The 21,651-nt window shown below is 46.1% G+C and overlaps 1 protein-coding gene across 3 annotated transcripts in view; it reads right to left on the bottom strand.

Moving 5' to 3' along the window:
• The window catches only part of SPTBN2 (spectrin beta, non-erythrocytic 2), a 101,392-nt gene that overhangs the window by 61,772 nt on the left and 17,969 nt on the right, over positions 1–21,651 (bottom strand). The window contains exons 2-4 of one of the 3 annotated variants that reach the window (XM_087705309.1): positions 21,175–21,278; positions 13,500–13,684; positions 4,783–4,896 (exon numbers count right to left, since the gene is read on the bottom strand). In XM_087705309.1, the coding sequence (XP_087561435.1) occupies positions 4,783–4,896; positions 13,500–13,656 (271 nt within the window). In that variant the 5' untranslated portion in view covers positions 13,657–13,684; positions 21,175–21,278. Of the gene's footprint in view, positions 1–4,782; positions 5,091–13,499; positions 13,685–21,174; positions 21,279–21,651 lie in introns of those variants that run through there. The other 2 variants (XM_087705307.1, XM_087705308.1) reach the window with 2 other exon arrangements.

Below are 21,651 nucleotides of genomic sequence, written 5' to 3'. Positions count from 1 at the left end.
AGACTAGCTTCACTAGGCTTGTTTCATAGCATCACTAGACTTATTTCATAGCTTCACTAGGCTTATTTCAGATAAGTAGCTGTCCAGTCTCTTCTTAAAAACCTCCAGTGATGGAGCACCCACAACTTCTGGTGGCAAGCAGTTCCACTGGTTAATTGTTCTCGCTGTCAGGAAATTTTGTCCTTATTTCTAGGTTGAATCTCTCCTTGTTCATTTCCTATCCATTTTAGCTTGGAAAATAGCTCTGGATTGATCATCGTTATGCATAAAATGCAGGCTTTGTGCCTTTCTGCAACAGCCCTCCAGCGTCCTGCCTCTCTGCCCAAAACCTATCGTGTGCACCCACATGTGCAGGGAGAATCAACTGGGGTGGTGGGGGCGAGGGCTGAGCTCTTGAGTCACCAGGACATGTCAGGACAGGACTGGGCAGGGTGAAAAGCTCTGTCTTCATGTGCTTCGCAGAGAGAAGTGAAAAGAAAGGTCAACGCGCGCCATGACCTGGGCCCCCACTGGCCCGAGAAGCCAAATGGCCCTTCTGCTCAGCATCTTGCAGATTAGCCAGCTGTCTCCAAGAGAGAGGGAGGCCTGTCTTTAAATTACTTCCGTGATCCACATCGGAGGGCCATTTTTCATTCTCAAATGCAGGAGGTGAGCGAGGTCGTGCCTCCTCTTCTTCTCTTCCAGAACGCTCCCCGTTCTTTAAAAATCCCCCCTTTTTTTAAAAAAGCCAACCATTTGATGAGCACCCTGCCTTGCAAATTTTGTCCCCCGGAACTCATGGGTGGAATTAGGTTAGGTTACAACACGGTTTGGATGCTTCGGAAAGTGACAGGAACCAGGCTGGGTTTGATTCTGTGGTCAGGCCATCCTTTCCAATCAGATGATAGGTTAGAACAGTGTTTCTCAACCTTGGCCACTTGAAGATGTCTGGACTTCAACTCCCAGAATTCCCCAGCCAGCGAATGCTGGCTGGGGAATTCTGGGAGTTGAAGTCCGGACATCTTCAAGTAGCCAAGGTTGAAAAACACTGGGTTAGAATACAGAGCTGGAAGGGACCTTGGAGGTCTTCTAGTCCAACCCCCTGCGCTCAAGCAGGAGACCCCTATACCATTCCAGACATATGGCTGTCCAATCTCTTCTTGAAAACCTCCAGTGTTTCTTTCTTTTAGAAACAGTGACTCTGGTTGAGGATAGTTCCTGGGTTTTGCTAGCTCACATGTAAGGTTAACATGTTGTGTGAACCCAGCCTTTACGTCAGTTATGTAGCTGGCAGCCTTTTTTTTTTTTCTATACTGGAAAAACGTATTTGGAAAGGTGGCCAAATATTTTTTTTCCCCCCCACAACATAAAAACAAGTGGCTGGATCACGATTGGGATCAGCCGATGTGGCATGAAAAGGCTTAAATTTTACTTCTTATTCACTCACACCTGGATCCTTTGGCTCTCGACGGCGTGCACAGACACAACCATGCCGAAGTAAGTAATAAAATGAATAAAACATCCTTCGCAGGAATTAAGAGGAAATGAAAAAGCTAACATGAATACGACTCATGCAATTACAGTCAGTTCGAAAGCCAGGTTAATAAAACAGCCGTTGTGCTTACGTAGCATGGTACGCCCCATCAAATAAATAACATTACAACTGAGTAGTACAACCTGAATTACACAACATGCTAGACCACACAGGAGTTGCTATCAACCCCTAAAGCCCCTTCACACCCAAGCCCCTTTTAATTTGCTGTTTTGTCCAATTAAGAGGATTCCCATTAACGATCAGAATCTATTTATTCTAGCCCAATTCTTTTTAGAGAAGTTTGGTTGCAAAATACAGGCAGTCCTCGACTTACAACCGCGACTGAGCCCAAAATCTATGTTGCTAAGTGAGACAATTAAGTGGGTTTTACCTTATTTTACAACATTTCTTGCTCCAGTCATTAAGCGAATCGCCGCAGTTGTTAAGCTAGCCGCGCGTGCTTGTTACGTTAAGCTGGCCGTCAGAAAGTCACAGAAAGGGATCGCGTGACCCTGCAACGGTCATCAATATGGGGCGAGGGTCTGAATTTTGATAACATGACCCTGGGGACGCTGTAAAGGTTGTAAGTGTGAAAAACGGTCGTTAAGTCGCCTTTTTCAGCGCCGTTGTACGTTGAATGGTCACTAAGCAATCTGTTATAAACAGAGGAGTCCCTCTAGACAGTGAGATCTTCAAGGGAGATTATCACCTGGCTGCACCTCCTCCTCCTCCCAGCCTGTCTACCTTTTTAACCTTGGGCACGTCCCGTGTTTACCTTCTGGCAGAAAAGACACTAAATCCGACGGAAGATGTAGCAACGCGCTTAGAACGCAAAGTCCCAAACACCTTCCCCTTGTTCTCCTCCATCAGGAGCCGAGCTCCGGGCATCAAAGGAAAATGCTGAACTAGAATAGATCAGCAAATTGTATTCTATTCATCTGGAGCTTAACCAGAACTCTGGGGTCCTTTTCCCATCAGACAGACGTGTGGGGGGAAGTCGGGGATTAGGCTCTGAATGGGAGCAAGCGCTGGTTCTTATTTTGTGCAGGTTTTCTATCTGCCGGAGGGCCACTGCCCTTGTTTTTTTCCCCCCTTCTGTGCGTGTGTGTGCAGTTCAATGACCTTCTGGTCTCGGCGCATGGATAAATGTGCCTGCCCCTCTGTGCCCAGGGAGAAGCCCGTGCTAAAACACCAGCCTCTACTTGCAAAACGTGTAAAAACTCTCTCCGGCACACATGCACACGCTCACAACCAAGCCCTAGTTGTACATACAGAAAAGCAATCCATTTGTTAGAATTATCTACGGAGATTCTCAGTCATCATGGTTGTCCCCAAAGGTGCTTTTGCAAAAGGTAACTGGACTTCCTTCGTTGTTAGCACCTTTGGGGTTTGTGTTAGAAGGGTGTTCTAACTGCTCTTTAGAAGGCCGGATCCTGAAGAGGAAACTCCAATACTTTGGCCACCTAATGAGAAGGAAGAAGGACTCCCTGGAGAAGAGCCTCATGCTGGGAACGATGGAGGGCAAAAGAAGAACAAGGGGACGGCAGAGAAGGAGGTGGCTGGATGGAGTCACCAAAGAAGTCGGTGTGAGGTTGAATGGACTCTGGGGGGATGGTAGAGGACAGGAAGGCCTGGAGGAATGTTGTCCATGGGGTTGCGATGGGTTGGACACGACTTCACTACTAACAATAACAACAGAATGGTGTTGCTCCATTCTAGGGTGAGGTCTTGTGTCCCCCCGCCCCCACTGCAGACAGACGCTAAAATTTAACTCAGCTCCCCATTCCAGCACCCACCCACCCTTTTTTACAACACCCAGGGCAAAACTCCAAAGCAATATAACTTTCTGCCCCCCTCCTTCCTGCCCACCCTGAGACACCTTCATCCCCACCACCCCGCTGCTTCGGAATCCCCTGGCGTTTTAATCCCCAACCTCTGTGTGATACAACAGACAATAATTGCAAAGGCATAAAACTGCCTTTTCGCTTGCCATAAACTCCAGAGCTATTATCCGACCCCACCTCTCCCTTATCACAAAAAAGCATCTCGGTGGGAGGAAAGTTCACAGTTTAGGATCGGGGCTGAAGGGCGGGGGAAAGGGGTTTATTTTAAGAGGGCTGGCTTTTATCAATCTAACCCATAAAATACTTCCCAATCTCCTTTCCTGCAGGCTGTCAAACGTTTGAAAACTCCTATCTTTATGCTGCCTCTTAATTAACTGGGGAAAAGATAGCTGCTGACTTGGGCAAAAGTTGAATGCGATGCAGGAACCTCAGTCTTCTTTTTTGGAGAAGGCAAGGAAGCACCAAAGTAAGATAAATTTCTTCAGAGTGGCACCCAGATTTAAGACCAGGGGGATGTCCAAACTTGGCAACTTTTAAGACTTGTGGAGTTCAACTCCCAGAATTCCTGGCTGGGAACTCTGGGAGTTGAAGCCCACAAGTCTTCAAGTTGCCAAGTTTGGAGACCCTGGCTTTAGACAATATTCCTCTGAAAAACTAGGCGGGTGCCAGTTTTCCTGCACAAAAGGAAAGGTGAGTTTTTAAAGCGTGTTTTCTCCTGGGGTTGCTCTGAGTGCTGCTTTTCCGGTTTTTAAGAGTCTTAAAAGCATATTTTTTTTCCACCTATTTACATTCAAGGTCAGTTCAAGTGTCATCTCTGCAAACATTGAATGATCAGCTGGGAAAGGCAGACGGCAAGCACGAGGCTCAGTTTTAAACTGGTTGTTTTTTCCCAAAGGGACATGTTGGGACCCTGTAAGCCCATCAGCTACTCTAGAGGGACAATTCTAAAAAATGCTTAGATGAGGGGAATGGGAGGGGGAGAAGGGTGGCTGTGTGAATGAAGGCAGAGGAAGAGGAGGGTTTACGATGACCATTCATCGCCACACTGATTGCCACCGAGTCAGGGTTAGCGTAAGGTACAGCCAACCTGGAAACAGAGATAGTGGCTGTGAGTCACCGGTCGGTGTCCTCTTTGCTTTCCTGTCCTTCAGAAGTGGGGAACAGCCCCCACCCCACCCCCCACTACCCCAGTCCTCCAAAAATCCAAGCTCCAAGTTTGGCTTTGCCCCTTGCAAATCCAGCCTGTGTGTGTTGAGCTAATTCCTGGCAGCACCTTACGGATTAAGGTTTTTCCTAAACCTGCCCCTTAGGCAGAGGGAAGGGAGATTTAAGGATTTAAGGATCCTCGAGGGGGAAGCCATGACCCCTTCGCGATGCGCCCATTTCACCCACCCCTCCACTCCCCACAAATCTCCCCTTCCCTACCTTGTAGTTGCTTGAACCTGCCCTCCAAGACGTTAGCGTACTGCACCGCATTGATAAAAGCTGCAGGGGACAGCTCAGGGGTTGGAGAAGGACCCTGGATCACCTCCATCAAATCTGTCTCAGTCTGGTACATCGTGCCCGGCTAAGGTACTCCTCCCTCCCCGGTTGGGAGCCCCAATGCCTGCCCGCCTCTTCCCGCTTCCCAGGGGGTGGCGGAGGGCTGCCCAACCAACCGCCAAAGCCAACCACAGCTGGGCCCAGGTAGAAGGAAGCAAGCAAAGGGAAGCTCTCCGGGGCGGCACCTTGGTACAACTGGAACACTTCAAAGGGAGTTTGCTTACCCCCTCCCAGGCAGGGAGGGGAAAGGGGAGGCTCAGGGAAATTTACATAAAAACAGGTTGGGCTGCTCTGAATGGCAGAGGGGTGTGTTTTTTTGGTGTGTGTGTGTGTGTGTGTGTGTGTGTGTGTGTGTGTGTGTGTGTGTGTGTGTGTGTTTTGAGCTTGGGCAGACATGAAAGGGGGAAATTCGGCTGGCGAGCACACACAGAAACACCAGGCACAGTTAAGCAGTCCGAAACTTGGAAATTTTAGCACTGGGGTTTAGCCAAGGCTCTTTCTGAATAGTTTTGTCCTCAGCAGCAGGCCAGGGTTCAAGGACTAGGACTGGGTGACAGTGAAGATGACCACCAGTAGGGGTTTTTTCCCCCCCAACTCTGGGTTAGTTTCCAGAGAGATCCTTCTGAAACTTCTCCCTCTCTCTTTCTCCACTCCTGATTTGAGATGGGGTATGGTCCCTCCTTAACACGACAGTCTCTTTTTGGATACATCACATTTAAAACTATGTAAAGCAATCTTCCTCTTTACTTTGCTGTTACACCTGCTTCCTGAAACATCCATTTTTCTGAATTTGCATCATACGCTGAACTCTTAAAACGAATGAAACCGTTTGGGTTTGCACAACACGCTGACCCGTTTTTAAGAGAAAAAAAAACACCACTAAACTTAAAAGCTAATTGAAGCTTGGCTTAAAATCCGTCCATAAGTTTCTGACACATGAAGCATTTTATCAGAAGAAAGCTGTTTTTCTCCCCCTGCCCCCGATCTGTAAAGTGGGCCTAATCAAGTATCCAGAGCTTAGTGGAGTTACTGTGCAAAATTGATGCTGAATAGTGTGATAAACTCTTTTCGTAGGCAGGCAAGCACTAAGTCCTAGAATATTAAGAACGACTGATAAATACTTAATTTTTTTAAATATGGAGCTAATGTTTCAGAAGCAAATGAACCTAATGGCTCTTCTGTTTTAAGAAACATGGCTTTGGATTAACCCTGTAGGCATCGCCCAAAGAAAAGCAGAGGCGGGCGATGAGCAGATGAGCTCAGCCAGCAGCGAGGGCCGAAACAATGAAAGATTTACATCCCTTTGTCTGACCATGAAGCCCCAGCTTGTGTGGCTTTAGAGACAAAATGACTGGCCCCGGAGAGCGTTTCTCCACATTGATTTCTGAAGATAAATCAACCCAGCATCATCACCCAGAACTGGGGTGAGGGGGAGCCGTTTCTCCCAATAACCAAAGAGAGCTGAAAAATCCCATCTGCGGTTTCCCTATGTAGGTTTTTGAATCGCACAGGAGTCGTCTGAGGGCCAGGAGTTTAGAGAGCAAGGGACGAGAGGTGGTTTGTTCCGATATGTAGTCTGATACTTAGGGGGCTGCCACCAAGAAGAGGAGGTCGGCCTATCCCCCCCCAAAGCACCTGAGGGCAGGACAAGAAGCAACGGATGGAAACTAATCTAGGAAAGAAGCAACCTAGAACTAAAGAGAAATTTACTGACAGCGAGGACAATGAATCAGTGGAAGAAGGGCTTTCATCCAGAAGTTGTGGGTGCTCCATCACTGGAGGTTTTTACAAAAAGATTGGACAGCCATTTGTCTGAAATGATACAGGATCCCTTGCTCAAGCAGGGGGTTGGACTAGAAGACCTCCAAGGTCCCTTCCAACTCTGTTATTCGGTTGTGTTCTGACTAACTGAGATGCCTCGCCATGGATTGTGCATTAGGATTAGTTCCACAGCTACGTTTCCACACCTTCAGCACACAGGTAGTTCTGGACTTACAATCACTATCGGGGGCTAGGATCTCCATTGCCAAGCAAGGTGGCTGTTCAATGAGTTGCTACTAACTTATCAAACTGTAGTGAATCGTTTCACGGGGAGCGGCAAGAAAGGTTGTAAAATAGGGGCAAAACCCACTTAAGAAATGCCTGGCTTAGCAACCGAAATTCTGGGCTCAATGGTGGTCGCCGTCAGTGGTGGCTAACCTTTTTGCCGTCGCGTAGCAAAAGCGTGCCTGCGCCCATAATGCAATGCATAAGCGAAACACACACACACACACCACACGCCTGTGCATGCATGTGTGAACCTATGTCTGTTCCCCTCCCCCCGCCACGTCCTGCTTTGGGCCTGAAAGGCCTCCTGCACCAACCAGGAAGCCAAAACAGGGTGCGAGGGTGCTGCGTGAGCCCCCCAAATGCAATGTGAGCACCCCACCCCCACGCAGAGACCCAAAGATCAGTTGGCCGGTGGGAGGTGCGTGGACATGCACAGTGAAGCTGGGCAGGGGCAACGGCTGGCGTGCCCGCAGAGAGGGCTCTGGGTGCCATGTGTGGAAGGCAAGCCACAGGTTAGCCATCACGGTCGTAAATCGAGGATATCCCTGTATAAGAAACATCCTTTTTTTTTTGTCCTTTGAAGGAGGATTCGTCTCCCCACGCAATGCCAAGATGCAAACTGCCGGGTTACCCCTTCCTTCTACACCTGCTTCCAGTATTTCCTGCCTGCCCACACACCCCACCCTGCTGGCTATCATCCTAAGCTGTCATTAAGTGGCTGTTTACTGCCCTTCCCCAGACTGCTCTCGCAATCCTCCCTTGCCAGCCCCACCGCCAGCCCCATTTGCAGAAGAGGCAGCAGAGATGCAATAGAGAGGAACTTGTTGCTCCGTCTCTGGCTTCTTCAGTTCGGAGAACTCAGAACTCAGTGATTACTCAAGACCGTGTTTGCTTGTGAACAATAGACACTCTTGGAACCTGTCTCAAGGTTATCGCGTGACATCCTTGGCTTCTGTCTTGGCCATCTTCTGTGTTTGCCTTTGGATGGGGGGAGCAGATGTGGGGGAAGGAGGCTCAAGGTTGACTCAGCCTTCCGTCCTTCCGAGGTGGGTAAAATGTGGACCCAGATTGTTGGGGTTCAAGAGAGGCTGACTCTGTAAACCGCTTAGAGGGGGCTGTGAAGCATGGTGGAACGGTATATAAGTCTAAGTGCTTTTGCCTTTCTTTCTTTCCTTCCTTCCTTCCTTCCTTCCTTCCTTCCTTCCTTCCTTCCTTCCTTCCCTTCCCTTCCCTTCCCTTCCTTTCCCTTCCCTTCCCTTCCCTCCTTCCTTCTCAGTATCTTAGGCTAATTCTGCCCACTGCCAGAAGTTCGATCCTGACCGACTCAAGGTTGACTCAGCCTTCCGTCCTTCCGAGGTCAGTAAAATGAGGACCCAGATGGTTGAGGGAAAGAGGCTGACTCTGTAAACCACTTAGAGAGGGCTGTAAAAGCACTGTGAAGCGTATATATAAGCGCTAAATGCTGCTAAGGAGGACACAAACCTTTTCTTACCAAGACTGGATAATCGACTTACAATCACAATGGAGCCCAACTTTTTTGTTGCTAAGTGAGGCAGTTATTAAAGTGAATATTGCTCCATTTTATGACCTTTCTTGCCGCGGTTGGTAAGTGAATTTAACTACAAGTAGTCCTCGACTGACAAGTTTGTTTAGTGACCCGTTCAAAGTTACAACAGCACTAAAGAAAATGACTTGTGACAGTTTTTCACACTTACGAACTATGCAGCATCCCACCCGCACCCCCCGTGGTCACCTGATCAAAATTCAGGCGCTTGGCAACCGACTCAAGTTTATGATGGGTGGCCTGGGGCCTGGGGTCACATGATCCGCTTTTGCGACCTTCTGACAAACCAAATCAATGGGGAAGCCAGATTCACTTAACCACCAGGTTACTAGCGTATCGATTGCGGTGATTCACTTAAGAACTGAGACAAGAAATGTCGTAAATTGGGCAAAAGACTCACTGAACAAATGTCTTGCTTAGCAATATAAATTTGGGGCTCCGTTGTGGCCGTAAGTTGAGGATTACCTGTAAATGCAGTGTTGCGTACAGAACCTGTTCTCACTCTAGCATATGCAGCTACAATACAATACAATACAATACAATATAATAGCAGAGTTGGAAGGGACCTTGGAGGTCTTCTAGTCCAACCCCCTGCCTAGGCAGGAAACCCTATACCGTTTCAGACAAATGGCTATCCAGAATCTTCTTAAAAACTTCCAGTGTTGGGGCATTCACAACTTCTGGAGGCAAGTTCTGTTCCACTGATTATTTGTTCTAACTGTCAGGAAATTTCTCCTCGGTTCTAAGTTGCTTCTCTCCTTGATTAGTTTCCACCCATTGCTTCTTGTTCTACCCTCGGGTGCCTTGGAGAGTAGTTTGACTCCCTCTTCTTTGGGGCAACCCCTACGTTTTGATGCAGGGTCAGAATGCCTTTCCTTCCTTCCAAATCAAGCAGCAGAGCCATTCTTTTCCTTCCTTTTCCTTCCTTCCTTCCTTCCCTTCCTCCTGCCCTCTATCGTCTCCTCAAGACACCAAATCCAGCCTCTACATTCTTTAAGCAAAGATAGCTTTATTCTTGGTTCTCATTCGAACAACGCTGTGCAGGGACAGTCCTAAATACAAAAATAATAAAGGTAGTAACATCCATTACATCACACCGGGCAGTCATAACAGCTTAACCACAGTCAGCTGAATAAGCCACAAATGGTTGGATTTGCAGAACAAATTCAGCAATAGACCATCATTTGCAATTTTACGAGGTCTGGATTTGTCAGAATCTGCTGACAATCTAAAAGTAGATTAACCAGATAATGACTTAGAGCGTAGCGCGCGGACAAAAAATGCATCTGTCTGAAGGGCAGTTTGGTTTCGTGCCAGTTTGGTGCAGAGGGGGAAGGTGCGAGCCTAGAAACGATGAGATGGCGAATTCTAGTTCCACCTTAGGCATGAAAGCCAACTGGGTGTTTTTGGGTCAATCGCTCTCTCTCAGCCCAACCCACCTCGCAGGGTTGTTGTTGTTGTTGTGCGGGTGAGGGGAAGGAGGAGGAAGGAGTTTTACATACGTTCACCACCTTGTCTTACTTATAAAGTAGTAAAGGCAAGATTAAAAACTAATCAACAATAAATAAAGTTTTTAAAGGGGTTCGTTGGAGCCGGCTTAGAGGGTTCCTGCACTAAGCAAGGAGTTGAGCTAGATGATCTTTAAAGTATCTTTCCATTCATAACTCCCACGAGGATGTCATTCCAAGGAGCAGCTCCTGTTTCCCAACCTCCTCCTCTTGGAGCTTGCAGTCCAAATATAACAGTCCGGCAGTTCGTTTAGTGACTGTTCAAAGTTACAACCGCACTGAAAAAAAGGGACCGTTTTTCACACCTACAACCATTGCAGCATCCCCTTGGCCATGTGATTAAATTCAGACTCTTGGCAACTGACTCATATTTATGACAGGTGCAGCGGTGGTGATCCCCTTTGGCGACCTTCTGACAAGGAAAGTCCCTGGAGAAGGCAAGATTCACTTAACAAACGATGTTCCTAACTTTAACGACTGCGGAGATTCACTTAACAACTGTGGCAAGAAGGGTTTTAGAATGGGGCAAAATTCACTTAACTACTGTCTTGCTTAGCAGCCAGCCTGTACCTTCATCTCTTTTCCTACTTCCTCACCTATAAGGTAAAAAGGTTCCCCTCGCACATATGTGCCAGTCGTTCCCGACTCTAGGAGGCGCTGCTCATCTCAGTTTCAAAGCCGAAGAGCCAGCGCTGTCCAAAGATGTCTCTGTGGTCATGTGGCCAGCATGACTCAACTCCCGAAAGTGCACGGAACGCTATTTCTTTCCCACCAAAGGTGGTCCCTATTTTCCTACTTGCATTTTTTACGTGCTTTCGAACTGCTAGGTTGGCAGAAGCTGGGACAAGTCACGGGAGCTCATTCCATTATGCAGCACTAGGGATCCGAACTGCTGAACTTCTGATCAAGAAGCACTAAGCCACCGCGTCCCCTCCTCACCTATAGGTCTCCCTATATAAGGAATCCCACCTCCTTGAGATATGTAGGATCAGACTTTTCTCTATGGACTCCTTAGGCAGTGGTGGGTTTCTATCGGTTTTACTACCAGTTCGTTCGTGCACGCTCTCGCGCGACGCTTCTGCACATGTGCAGAAACGTGCAGGTGGGCGGAGCCTACCGCTACCAACACTACTGGTTCCACTGAACCACCAAACAGGGAGCAACCCACTTCTGTCTTTAGGGCAATAAACAATCCTCCCTCCCTCTTTCCAGACAGAATAGAAAGGGATGAGGGAGACAGATGACTCCATAAGCCAAGCTCACCCAAATTGAGAGCAAAGGGCAGCAGTGAAAAACAAGATAAAACAGAGAAATTGTTGCTCTGGACTCTTGAAGCCAGCTGGAATAAATTCCACTACGGCCCTCAGTTTCTCCCAGGTAAGGCTGATCCAGAAGAAACAGAATCGCCGATGGATCCAGGAAAGCCAAATGGATCTCACAGGTTGGCTTCACTTAATACAGGTAGTCCTCAAATTGCAACAGTTCATTCGGGGATTCTTCGAAGTTACAACGGCACTGAAAGAAGTGACTTAGGACCACTGTTCACACTTGCGACTGTTGTGGCATCCCTACATGATCAACTGACTCATATCTATGATGGTTGCAGTGTCCCGGGGTCCTGTGATCCCCTTCTGGCAAGCAAAACCAATGAGTAGGAGGAGGAGGCCGGATTCACTAATCACGTTACTAACTAAGCACTTGCAGTGATTCACTTAACAACCGCGGCAAGAAAGATTGTGTGAAATAGGGCAAAACTAACAAATGGCTTACTTAGCAACATAGATTTTGGGCTCAACTGTGGTCCTAAGTTGAGGACTACCTATACCTGGGGCCATTAGCCAGCTGCATTCATGTTCAACTGGATTACTTTCAAACCTGGGTTACCTTCTCCGGTTTAGCATGTTGTATGAACCCAGCCTGCTTGGTTAGTGTATGGTTAACTGTAGAGTACAAACCAGAAAATAGAATAATTCAGTAACCACATTAAGAATGCTGTGCAAATCCAGACATTAAAGCTGTAAGCTGTAACAGAGATTTGGGTTTAGTTGAATTCAGCCAAGCGCGATTTGGTTTCGTCATTAATCTATTTCTCCATCTAGCTCCGGATTGTCTCTTCCAACAAAAGTGCCACGGTTTAGTGTGCAACATGGGCCCGGCGTGGATAATACAAAGTTGGATGGAGAAACGGAATCATGGCTAATGAGTAAGCCACAGCTGGCTGAGTGTGCAGAAAATTGCTTAATGCAATGAACCCTTCTGGAATGCAAAGCATGCGTTCATCCCCTGTAACTTTCCCAAATCAATTTCTTTTAAAATACCAATCCTACAAAGTCAAGGGATTAGTCCTGGGAATGGAAATGTCACACACTCTGCACATGCTCTAAAAGCATGCAGTCCTAGGCTGGATTAACAGTGGGAGGGAATCAAGGTCACGTGAAGGGTTAGTACCACTTTATAACGCCTTGGTAAGGCCACACTTGGAATACTGCATTCAATTTTGGTCACCACGATTATAAAAAAAGATGTTGAGATTCTAGAAAAAGGGCAGAGAAGAGCAATAAAGATGATTAGGGGATCTAGAGGCTAAAACATATGAAGAACGGTTGCAGGAATTGGATATGCCTAGTCTAGTGAAAAGAAGGACCCGGGGGGGGGGGGGGACATGATAGCAGTCTTCCAATATTTGAGGAGCTGCCCCAAAGAAGAGGGGGTCAACCTATTTTCCAAAGCACTTGAAGGCAGGGCAAGAAGCAACGGAGGGAAACTAATGAAGGAGAGAAGCAACTTAGAACTAAGGAGAAATTAGGGGTTCTTGGTGCTCTTTTGAGCTTGTTTGTTTTCTCACAGAAAACTAGGTAACATAGAGCCGAGGTGGCGCAGTGGTTAAATGCAGCACTGCAGGCTACTTCAGCTGACTGCGGGTTCTGCAGTTCGGCTGTTCAAATCTCACCGGCTCAAGGTTGACTCAGCCTTCCATCTTTCCAAGGTGGGTAAAATGAGGACCCGGATTGTTGTTGGGGGCAATATGCTGACTCTGTAAACAGCTTAGAGAGGACTGAAAGCCCTATGAAGCGGTATATAAGTCTAACTGCTATTGCTATTGCTATCACCAGTGCTAGTAACTAGCACTGAGGATGTCTGCAAGAAAATAAGCAAGGCCAGAGAGCACCCAAGGACCTCTCTTGTCAACCCTGAGCTACACATATTCTCCTTTATTAATTCTAAGGAGAAATTTCCTGACTTAATCAGTGGAACAGCTTGCCCCCAGAAGTTGTGGGTGCAATATTGCTGTAGGCTTTTAAGAAAATAATAGACAGTCATTTGTCTGAAGTGGTACAGGGTTTCCTGCCTGAGCAGGGGTTGGACTGGAAGATCTCTAAGGCCCCTTCCAACTCCTGTTATGCCTTGACCTCTGCCCAGCCATGAAAAAAAAGGATGCTTGGAGAGGAAAACAAACAGCTGCCCTGCCCATCCCTTACCTGCCAAAGCCTTGATACGGGAGCGTTCAAACAGCCGGGCTGAGCTGTTTTCGTTGTCCCAGTCTTCGTCAGCCACCTCCCAGCGGTTATTGATATCGTTGTACTGTTGCTGGATTTCCAAGCTGTCGTAATCTGTAGGGGAGAGTGTGCTGCTCATGGCTGTTTCAGCAGGAGGCAGTCTCTGCCTGGAGGGAAGAAGGGGAGGGAGTCAGGCCTATTCGTCTCTTTCCTTCTCCCAAACCACAAATCGCTTTTCGTTTAATTGATTCGTCCAAAAAGAAGGGGGGGGGAGAGAATGAAGAGCTTAGCTGATTGTTATAGGCAAAGGTAGCCATTGGGATGGATTCAAGAAAACCCACAATTTAATAAAGTATGGTTTGGCATGATATCCAACCCTTCAGGTCTCAAGGGTTTCAATCTGGGTGTCAAGATTCGGGTTAATGTTAGGGTTCCAAGTAACACCCCCCAACAAAAGAAGATTCCAAGGCTTGAAGATCCTCAAAGTTCCATTTTATTAGAGGTGTCATCTTGGCACATCTGGGAAAACCCGAAACTTGAAAGCTTCCAGGTTTTCCCCACCCAAAAGAAAATTCAAGTCCATGGCCCAGCACCCACAGGTCCATCCCATGGTCCAATCAAAACACCATCCCAATTGGAGATGCCTCCCAATCACACCCCTCCAGGTACAAGGCAGAATGTCCTTGATTCTCAGAGAAAGGAATGTTATTATGGCTATATATCTCCCCAGCTCCATACAATCCCCTCTCCCAGTTTCCAACACTAAAGGGGACAGTGGCCAAGATAGCTTCCAGGCCTAACACTGGGACCCTCCAACTGACACTGGAATAGAATAAAATAGAATAGAATAGACGAGGGGAGGGGAGAATAGAATAGACAAGGGGAGGGGAGGAGAGGAGAGGATAGAATAGAATAGAATAGAATAGATATGGGGAGGGGAGGGGAGGAGAGGAGAGGAGAAAAGAGAATAGAATAGAATAGATGAGACAAGGGAAGGGGAGGGGAGGAGAGAATAGAATAGAATAGAATAGAATAGAATAGAATAGACGAGGAGAGGAGAGAATAGAACAGAATAGAATAGAATAGAATTCTTTATTGGCCAAGAATTTGTCTCTGGTATATAAGCTCTTAGAGTACATACAAGCAATAAGTGATAAATGATGATCATAGTCATCAAAAAATACATGATAAATCGTAAGATATAACACTAAAGATACTAAGGATACTAAATAATCTATCAGTATAAATCATAATAGGATACTAAATAAAACAATGTAAATCATAAGCTACAAGCAACAAAGTTATAGTCATAAGAAGTTAAGGAGATAGCTAATAGGAAAGATGAGAAAAGTAATAGTAATACAGCCCTACTAAGTAGTTTGATCGTGTTGGGGGAATTAATTGTTTAGCAGAATGATGAGATGGGGGAAATACCTAACTTCAACTTACAACTAAACTGAGGAAGAGAAATCCTTTTGTCCCAGAGATGCTCTCATCCATTTGTTTCCGACAGGACTTGTTTGTCATGACACCATCACAGGAACTAGGGATGCTTTCCCAGGGGAGCACAGCCACCATCTGGTTTCCTGCCTCTCTGGCCTTCCTTAAGATGATGGACGGCCTTGCCAAGCATCACAATCGCCCCCTCCAGCCCCATCCACCCCGTCCTGCATCCCAGGGTTTTGTTCTGCCTCGGACCCAGCTGGTTAGCCTCTTCAGATTTCGCCCTAAATGGCAGGTGCATCAGAAAGCTTTATAGCACGGACTTCTTCTTTTTTTAAAAAAAAAGTTGCTTCAAATGACCAAACTTTCGTTTTGCACCCTTGGACTGGCTTCTTTTTAAAAACCATAAACATTTACATGTTTCTATGGCGTAGGGATCAGCGAAAATGATTAATTCAAGGGGGCAAGGTTTCTCAAGAAGATTAAATACCAAGTCAGCAACACCGTTGTTTTATTTTAAGGCACAACTTCACTAGACTTCGGTGTGTGCCAAATAAGCTAGCGTAGAGCATCCTTTGTCATGTCCCCTTGTAAAACCACATGGCAGAGTGAATATATGTGAATATATGTTCTATTAATTCCCTGAGATATTCCCACATTATGAACTGCAGCAAAAAGAGGGGGGAAGTGTTAATTCAAAAGTCCCAACAAAGGGGAAAATGTGGTCTTTGCCATCAGTTTCTTCTTCCAAGCTGCAGAGAAAAGATTATGAAGGAACTATTTATTTATTTCACTGGATTTGTTAGGGCTGCCAGCTCCAATATAGTCCTTGACTTACAATTTGAATTGAGCCCGACATTCTGTTGCTAAACAAGACAGTTGTTAAGTGAGTTTTGCCCCATTGGACGGCCTCTCTAGCCACAGTTGTTAAATGAATCACTGCAATTGTTAAATTAATAACACAATTGTTAAAGAGAATCTGGCCTCCCTGTTGACTTCGCTTGTCAGAAGGTCGCAGAAGGAGATCACTCTTGACGCCAGGACAGGGCATCTGTCATAAATATGAGTCAGTTGCCAAACGGCCAAATTTTGATGACATGACCATGGGGATGCTGCAATGGTTGTGAGAAAAATGGTCGCAAGTCACTCTTTTCAATGCTGTCATTAAATGAACGGTTGTGAGTCGAGGACTGCCTGTATAACCGGCCTCTAATATTTATGTCAGTTTACTGCTTATGACTGTGGAAGTTGGAAGGCTGAGCACCAAAGAAAGGAGGCCTTTGAACTCGGGTGCTGGAGAAGACTCCTGCATTGAGTCCCTTGGACTGCAAGGCCATCCAACCGGTCAGTCCTAGAGGAGATCAACCCTGACTGCTCTTTAGAAGGCCAGATCCTGAAGAGGAAACTCAAAGACTTTGGCCACCTGATGAGAAGGAAGAAGGACTCCCTGGAGAAGAGCCTCATGCTGGGAAGGATGGAGGGCAAAAGAAGAAGAAGGGGACAGCAGAGAAGGAGGTGGCTGGATGGAGTCACTGAAGCAGTTGGCCTGAGCTTGAATGGACTCCAGAGGAAGGTAGAGGACAGGAAGGCCTGGAGGAATGTGGTCCATGAGGTTGGAAACGACTTCGCAACTAACAACAACAACTGCAAGCCAACCAGGCCAAAAATCTGGCAGCCAGCTATCAAGCAGTTTTGGAGAGGTGAGGAAAAGGCAGAGTCTGAAGTACACAGTGTAACTCCACAGTGTGTCTTCAGGCCAGGATGCAGGGATGGGATGGTGCCCTGTTGTCTGCAGCTCTGTGCTCAGGAGGGACATCCATCAACGCCATCCTTGCTGGAGACCAACAGTTGGCACTGCTTAACAAAACCCAGGTCTCTGCAAGATCTTGGCAGACTGACATTTGACAGGGGAGGGGCATACATTCCTCTTCATCCCGACTGGAACACACCAATCAAAGACCAAAACATATTTTTGGTCTCAATGTTAACCAAGTACAGATCATCCTCGAATTACAATCATTCAAAGTTACAACGGCACTGGGAAAAAGGGACACTTATGTCCGTTTTTCAACCTTATGACCACTGCAGCATTCTCGTGGTCATGTGATCAAAGTTCAGATACTTGGCAACCGAATCATATTTATGACGGTTGCAGTGTCCCAGGGTCACGTGATCACCTTTTGTGACTCTGACAAGCCACGTCAATGTGGAAGCCAGATTCACTTTACAACCGTGTGACTAACTTAACATCTGCAGGGATTCACTTACTAACTGTGTTAAGAAAGGTTGTAAAATGGAAGAAAACTGATTTCACAACTTAATTTTTGTTAGCTCAGCAACAGAAATGTGGGGGTCAATTCTAGTCGTAAGTTGAGGACTACCTGTTCTTCCCCTGCTTTTTAAAGGGGGCTTCTGTGTCTCTTTTCTATTCTTTTGTTATATCTTGCTATGTTGTTTCTTTTCTCTGCTTGTGTTGTGGCCAGCCAGCAGAGCTGGCAGCAGATTTGGACAGGGAGGAGGTTGGGGAGGAACCTGGGCCAGTCCTGGAGTCTGGGGAAGGCTTTGAGGAGGGCTCTGTGTCGGAGGCAGAGAGGGGGCCAGGGCCGTCTGACAGTTATCAGCTGCCTTCAGCGAAGCAGAAGAACAGCTGGAGCCTGTTCCCAGTTTGCGCATGCACAGAGTTGCCAGACGAAGGGAACAGCTAAGGAACAGGGGTCGACTTGGGAGGAAGGCCACAGGTGGGCGATGAATGGCCCCTCCCAGAGGAAATAAAAGAGGAGCGACAGGGGAGTGGAGTTTGCAGGAGACAATTAGTTCGTTCTTGCATTTTTGCCAAGTATTGCAGCGTCTGAAAGATATCAGCCTGGCCACTCTCCAAGCTTGATAAAGGTCGGTAATTGTAAACTCTCTTGAAAGAGCGTGGGAGAGGAAAGACTTTGCTGGAGAGGAATTCATTGTAAATTAAAAGGACTTTATCGGGACGAGGACTCAGCTTCGTGCTGCTGGGGAAGCCTAGGTCAGAACAGTACACATTTTGTTAAGAAATATGCAAATGTAAGGTAGCTATAAATTTGTTTATTTTAAAAAAAGCATATGATCAAGTGTGCCGCCTTGAATGAGGGGAAACTTTGCATGAGTATGGAGTCGCAGCTTGTTTGCAGGATGTAATAAGAGGCTTGTAACATGGATATAGCACAAGAACAGGAATAAAATGGAAGGCTCACTGAATACTTCCATAATGATCAGGGTGGGAAGCAAGAATGTTTAATGTCTCCTTCACGGTTTAATATACTCCTTGATAAAAGTATAAGGAATGATGCTGAGGTGTGTTGAAGACATTAATGCATCTGTATTCTGTACCTCTGTATGCAGACAATGTCCTGTTGTTAGCGAAAATCCTGCATAAATTGCAGGGAATATTACTATTGCATGATGCATTAAGGAAACACATGAATGCTAGTTATACATAAGAGCAAAGAAAGCAAATTAGAGCAGGTAAATAACCTGGTAGAATGCATATAGATGAATGGAGACATTTTCAGAATTCACAAATGTTGACAGAAAGGTAATGAGTAGTAGTAGTAGTAGTAGTAGTAGTAGTAGTAGTAGTAGTAGTAGTAGTAGTAAGTGTTTCCTGGAAAAGCGAATGTGGGAATGCGGGAAAGGAAAGGAAGGAAAAATGAAGGGATAGAAATGTGTGATTCTGCCTACTTAATAAGAAAGTGAGAATTTGGGGAAAACACAGAAAGAAATTGAATGCAAAATCGAATTTGGTCACTGGGACCAGAGATTTACAGGTAGTCCTCAAACTTACAGCAGTTCACTTAGCGACAAAGTTACGGCACTTATGACCATTTTCCAGACTTATGACCATTACACTATCCCCATGGTCATTTGATTTACATTCAGATGCTTGACAATTTATTCACATTTATGACGGTGGCAATGTCCCGGCCACACGTGATTTCCTTTTGTGACAAGCAAAGTCACAAAGTGGGTTACTAATTTAACAACTGCAGTGATTCGCTTAACAAATGTGGCCAGAAAATAACAATAGCAATAGCACTTAGACTTATATGCTGCTTCAGCCCGAATAATCTGCTTCCTCATTTTACCAACCTTGGAAGGATCTTGGAAGGACGGAAGGCTGAGTCAACCTGGAGCTGCTGAGATTCAAACTGCCAAATTGCAGGCAGTCAGCAGCCATCAAAAGTAACCTGCAGTGCTGTATTCCAATGGGGCCAAACTCACTTTAACAATTTTCTCTCTTAGCAACACATAAATTCTGTGCTCGATTGTGCCCAAAGCTGAAGACTACTTGCACTCTTCTGAGCTTTCGGACTTTTCGAAATTCAATTTCGCAATATTATCCTGGGATACGGAGAAATTAAATGCCTCGCAAAGGCCGGTTTAGGGTAATGATGATGGTGGTGCCGGACACCAAACTAGGAGATTGTGAGTTCTAGTCCCTGCCTAAGACATCCAATCGAGTTGAATGACTTTGGGCCCCTCGCTTTCTTTCAGTCGAACCCACCTGGGCGGAATGTTGTTATGGGTGAAAATAGAAGGCAGACTCATTGAATTGTACAAAATCAAGGCAGGATTTGACTGGGATGATGCACTTAATTTTAAAAAAATTAAAAACTTGGAAATGAGGAGTTTAAGAAGGACATGTGGTGAAGTAAGAAAAGCTGAGATCAAGAAGGCACAGATCCCGAACAAATTCAGGTAGTCCTCGACTTACAAACATTAGTTTAGTGACCATTCAAAGTTATGGCACTGAAAAAAGGGACTTATGATCTTTTTTCACACTTACGACTGTTGCAGTCGACCATTCTGACAAGCAAAGTCAAGGGGAAAGCCCGATTCACTTAAAAACCATGTTACTAACTTAACAACTGCAGTGCTTCGCTTAACAATTGTGGCAAGGGGCAAAACTCACTTAACAACCGTCTTGTTTAGCAACAGGGGCTCAGTTGTGGTTGTAAGTTGTGGCAAGTTCTTAAAGAGATGGGAGTACCAGACCATCTTATTTGTCTCTTGAGAAACCTATATACGGGTCAAGAAGCAACAGTGAGAACTGGACACGGAACCTGTGATTGGTTCAAAATTGGTTAAGGAGTCCGACAAGGCTGTATACTGTTGCCCTGCCTATTTAACTTATGTGCAGAGCCCATCATGAGAAAGTTAGATGAATCAAAAATTGGAATTAAGATTGCTGGGAGAAATAGCAACAACCTCAGATATGCAGACGGTACCACTCTAATGGCAGAAAGTGAAGGGGAACTAAAGAGCCTCTTGATGAGAGTGAAGGAGGAGAGTCCAAAAGTTGGCCTGAAACTCAACATTAAGAAAACTAAGATCATGGCATCCGGCCCACTCAATTCCTGGCAAATAGATGGGGAAGAAATAGAGGTAGTGACAGATTTTATTTTCCCTTGGCTCCAAGTTCACTGCAGATGGGGACTGCAGCCCAGAAATCAAAAGAGGCTTGCTCCTGGGGAGGAAAGCTATGGCAAATCTAGACAGCATCCTAAAAAGCAGAGACATCACCCTGCCAATCAAAAGTGCGTCTAGTCAAGGCTCTGGTTTTCCCAGTTGCAATGGATGGTTGTGAAGGTTGGACCATAAGGAAGGCTGAGCACCAAAGAATGGAGGCCTTTGAACTCTGGTGCTGGAGAAGACTCCTGCATTGAGTCCCTTGGACTGCAAGGCCATCCAACCGGTCAGTCCTAGAGGAGATCCACCCTGGCTGCTCTTTAGAAGGCCGGACCCTGAAGAGGAAACTCAAAGACTTTGGCCACCTGATGAGAAGGAAGGACTCCCTGGAGAAGAGCCTCATGCTGGGAATGATGCAGGGCAAAAGAAGAAGGGGACGGCAGAGAAGGAGGTGGCTGGATGGAGTCACCGAAGCAGCTGATGTGAGCTTCAATGGACTCCAGAGGAAGGTAGAGGACAGGAAGGCCTGGAGAAATGTTGTCCATGGGGTCACAATGGGTCGGACATGACTTCGTGACTAACAACAACAACAAAGTTGAGGACTACCTGTTTCTAGTATAGAAACTGGCTGATGTTCTGATAAGCTATTCTCATTCTTATCCTCCCTCCCTCCCCCCCCTCTCATGTTGTGATTGGGGGGGAGGAATCAGGACAAGAATTATGCATATGTTGTGTTCATTCAATTTTGCATATGGCTCTATCATTTTCTACTTACGTGTAAAATTGACCTGGTTTTATTACTCTAGCCTCCACACCATCAGGGTATCTATTTCCCCCTTGTTGGGTATTTATTTGAGAACTTGATCTTCATACAAAGGCCTGAAAGACACAGGGTTGGGGGGAGGAAAAGAGAGAGAGAAATAGGTTATCCTTTTTATTTGGAAGGCTTGCAACATTTCTTTTTTTAAATATTACTTACAGGATGTTAAACTTCAGGCCGGTTCGCATGGCTGGGCTCACACAATGCACTTAAACCTGATTATCAGAAGAGATCTTTTTCTGTGTTCCCAAAATACATTGAATGGTAAGATGACCAAGTAGGTCAGGTTTCACAATAAGGCACAAAAAAAAATAACCCAGATTAACCCAAACCAAGCTCAGGCAATCTCATGCCAATGCATCTGCCAGGTCTTTTAAGTGAACTGTTTAAATGTGTTGGGCAAAGCAAAGTCTGCTATAGCATGCCGGCTAC

This window comes from Thamnophis sirtalis, unplaced genomic scaffold (genome assembly GCF_051295495.1).
Source record: "Thamnophis sirtalis isolate CommonGarterSnake01/CBP01778 unplaced genomic scaffold, rThaSir2_p1.2 scaffold_2, whole genome shotgun sequence".
Classification (NCBI taxonomy): domain Eukaryota; kingdom Metazoa; phylum Chordata; class Lepidosauria; order Squamata; family Natricidae; genus Thamnophis; species Thamnophis sirtalis.
Note: the sequence above shows the minus strand (reverse complement) of the source record. Positions and strands in the feature narration are given on the sequence as shown.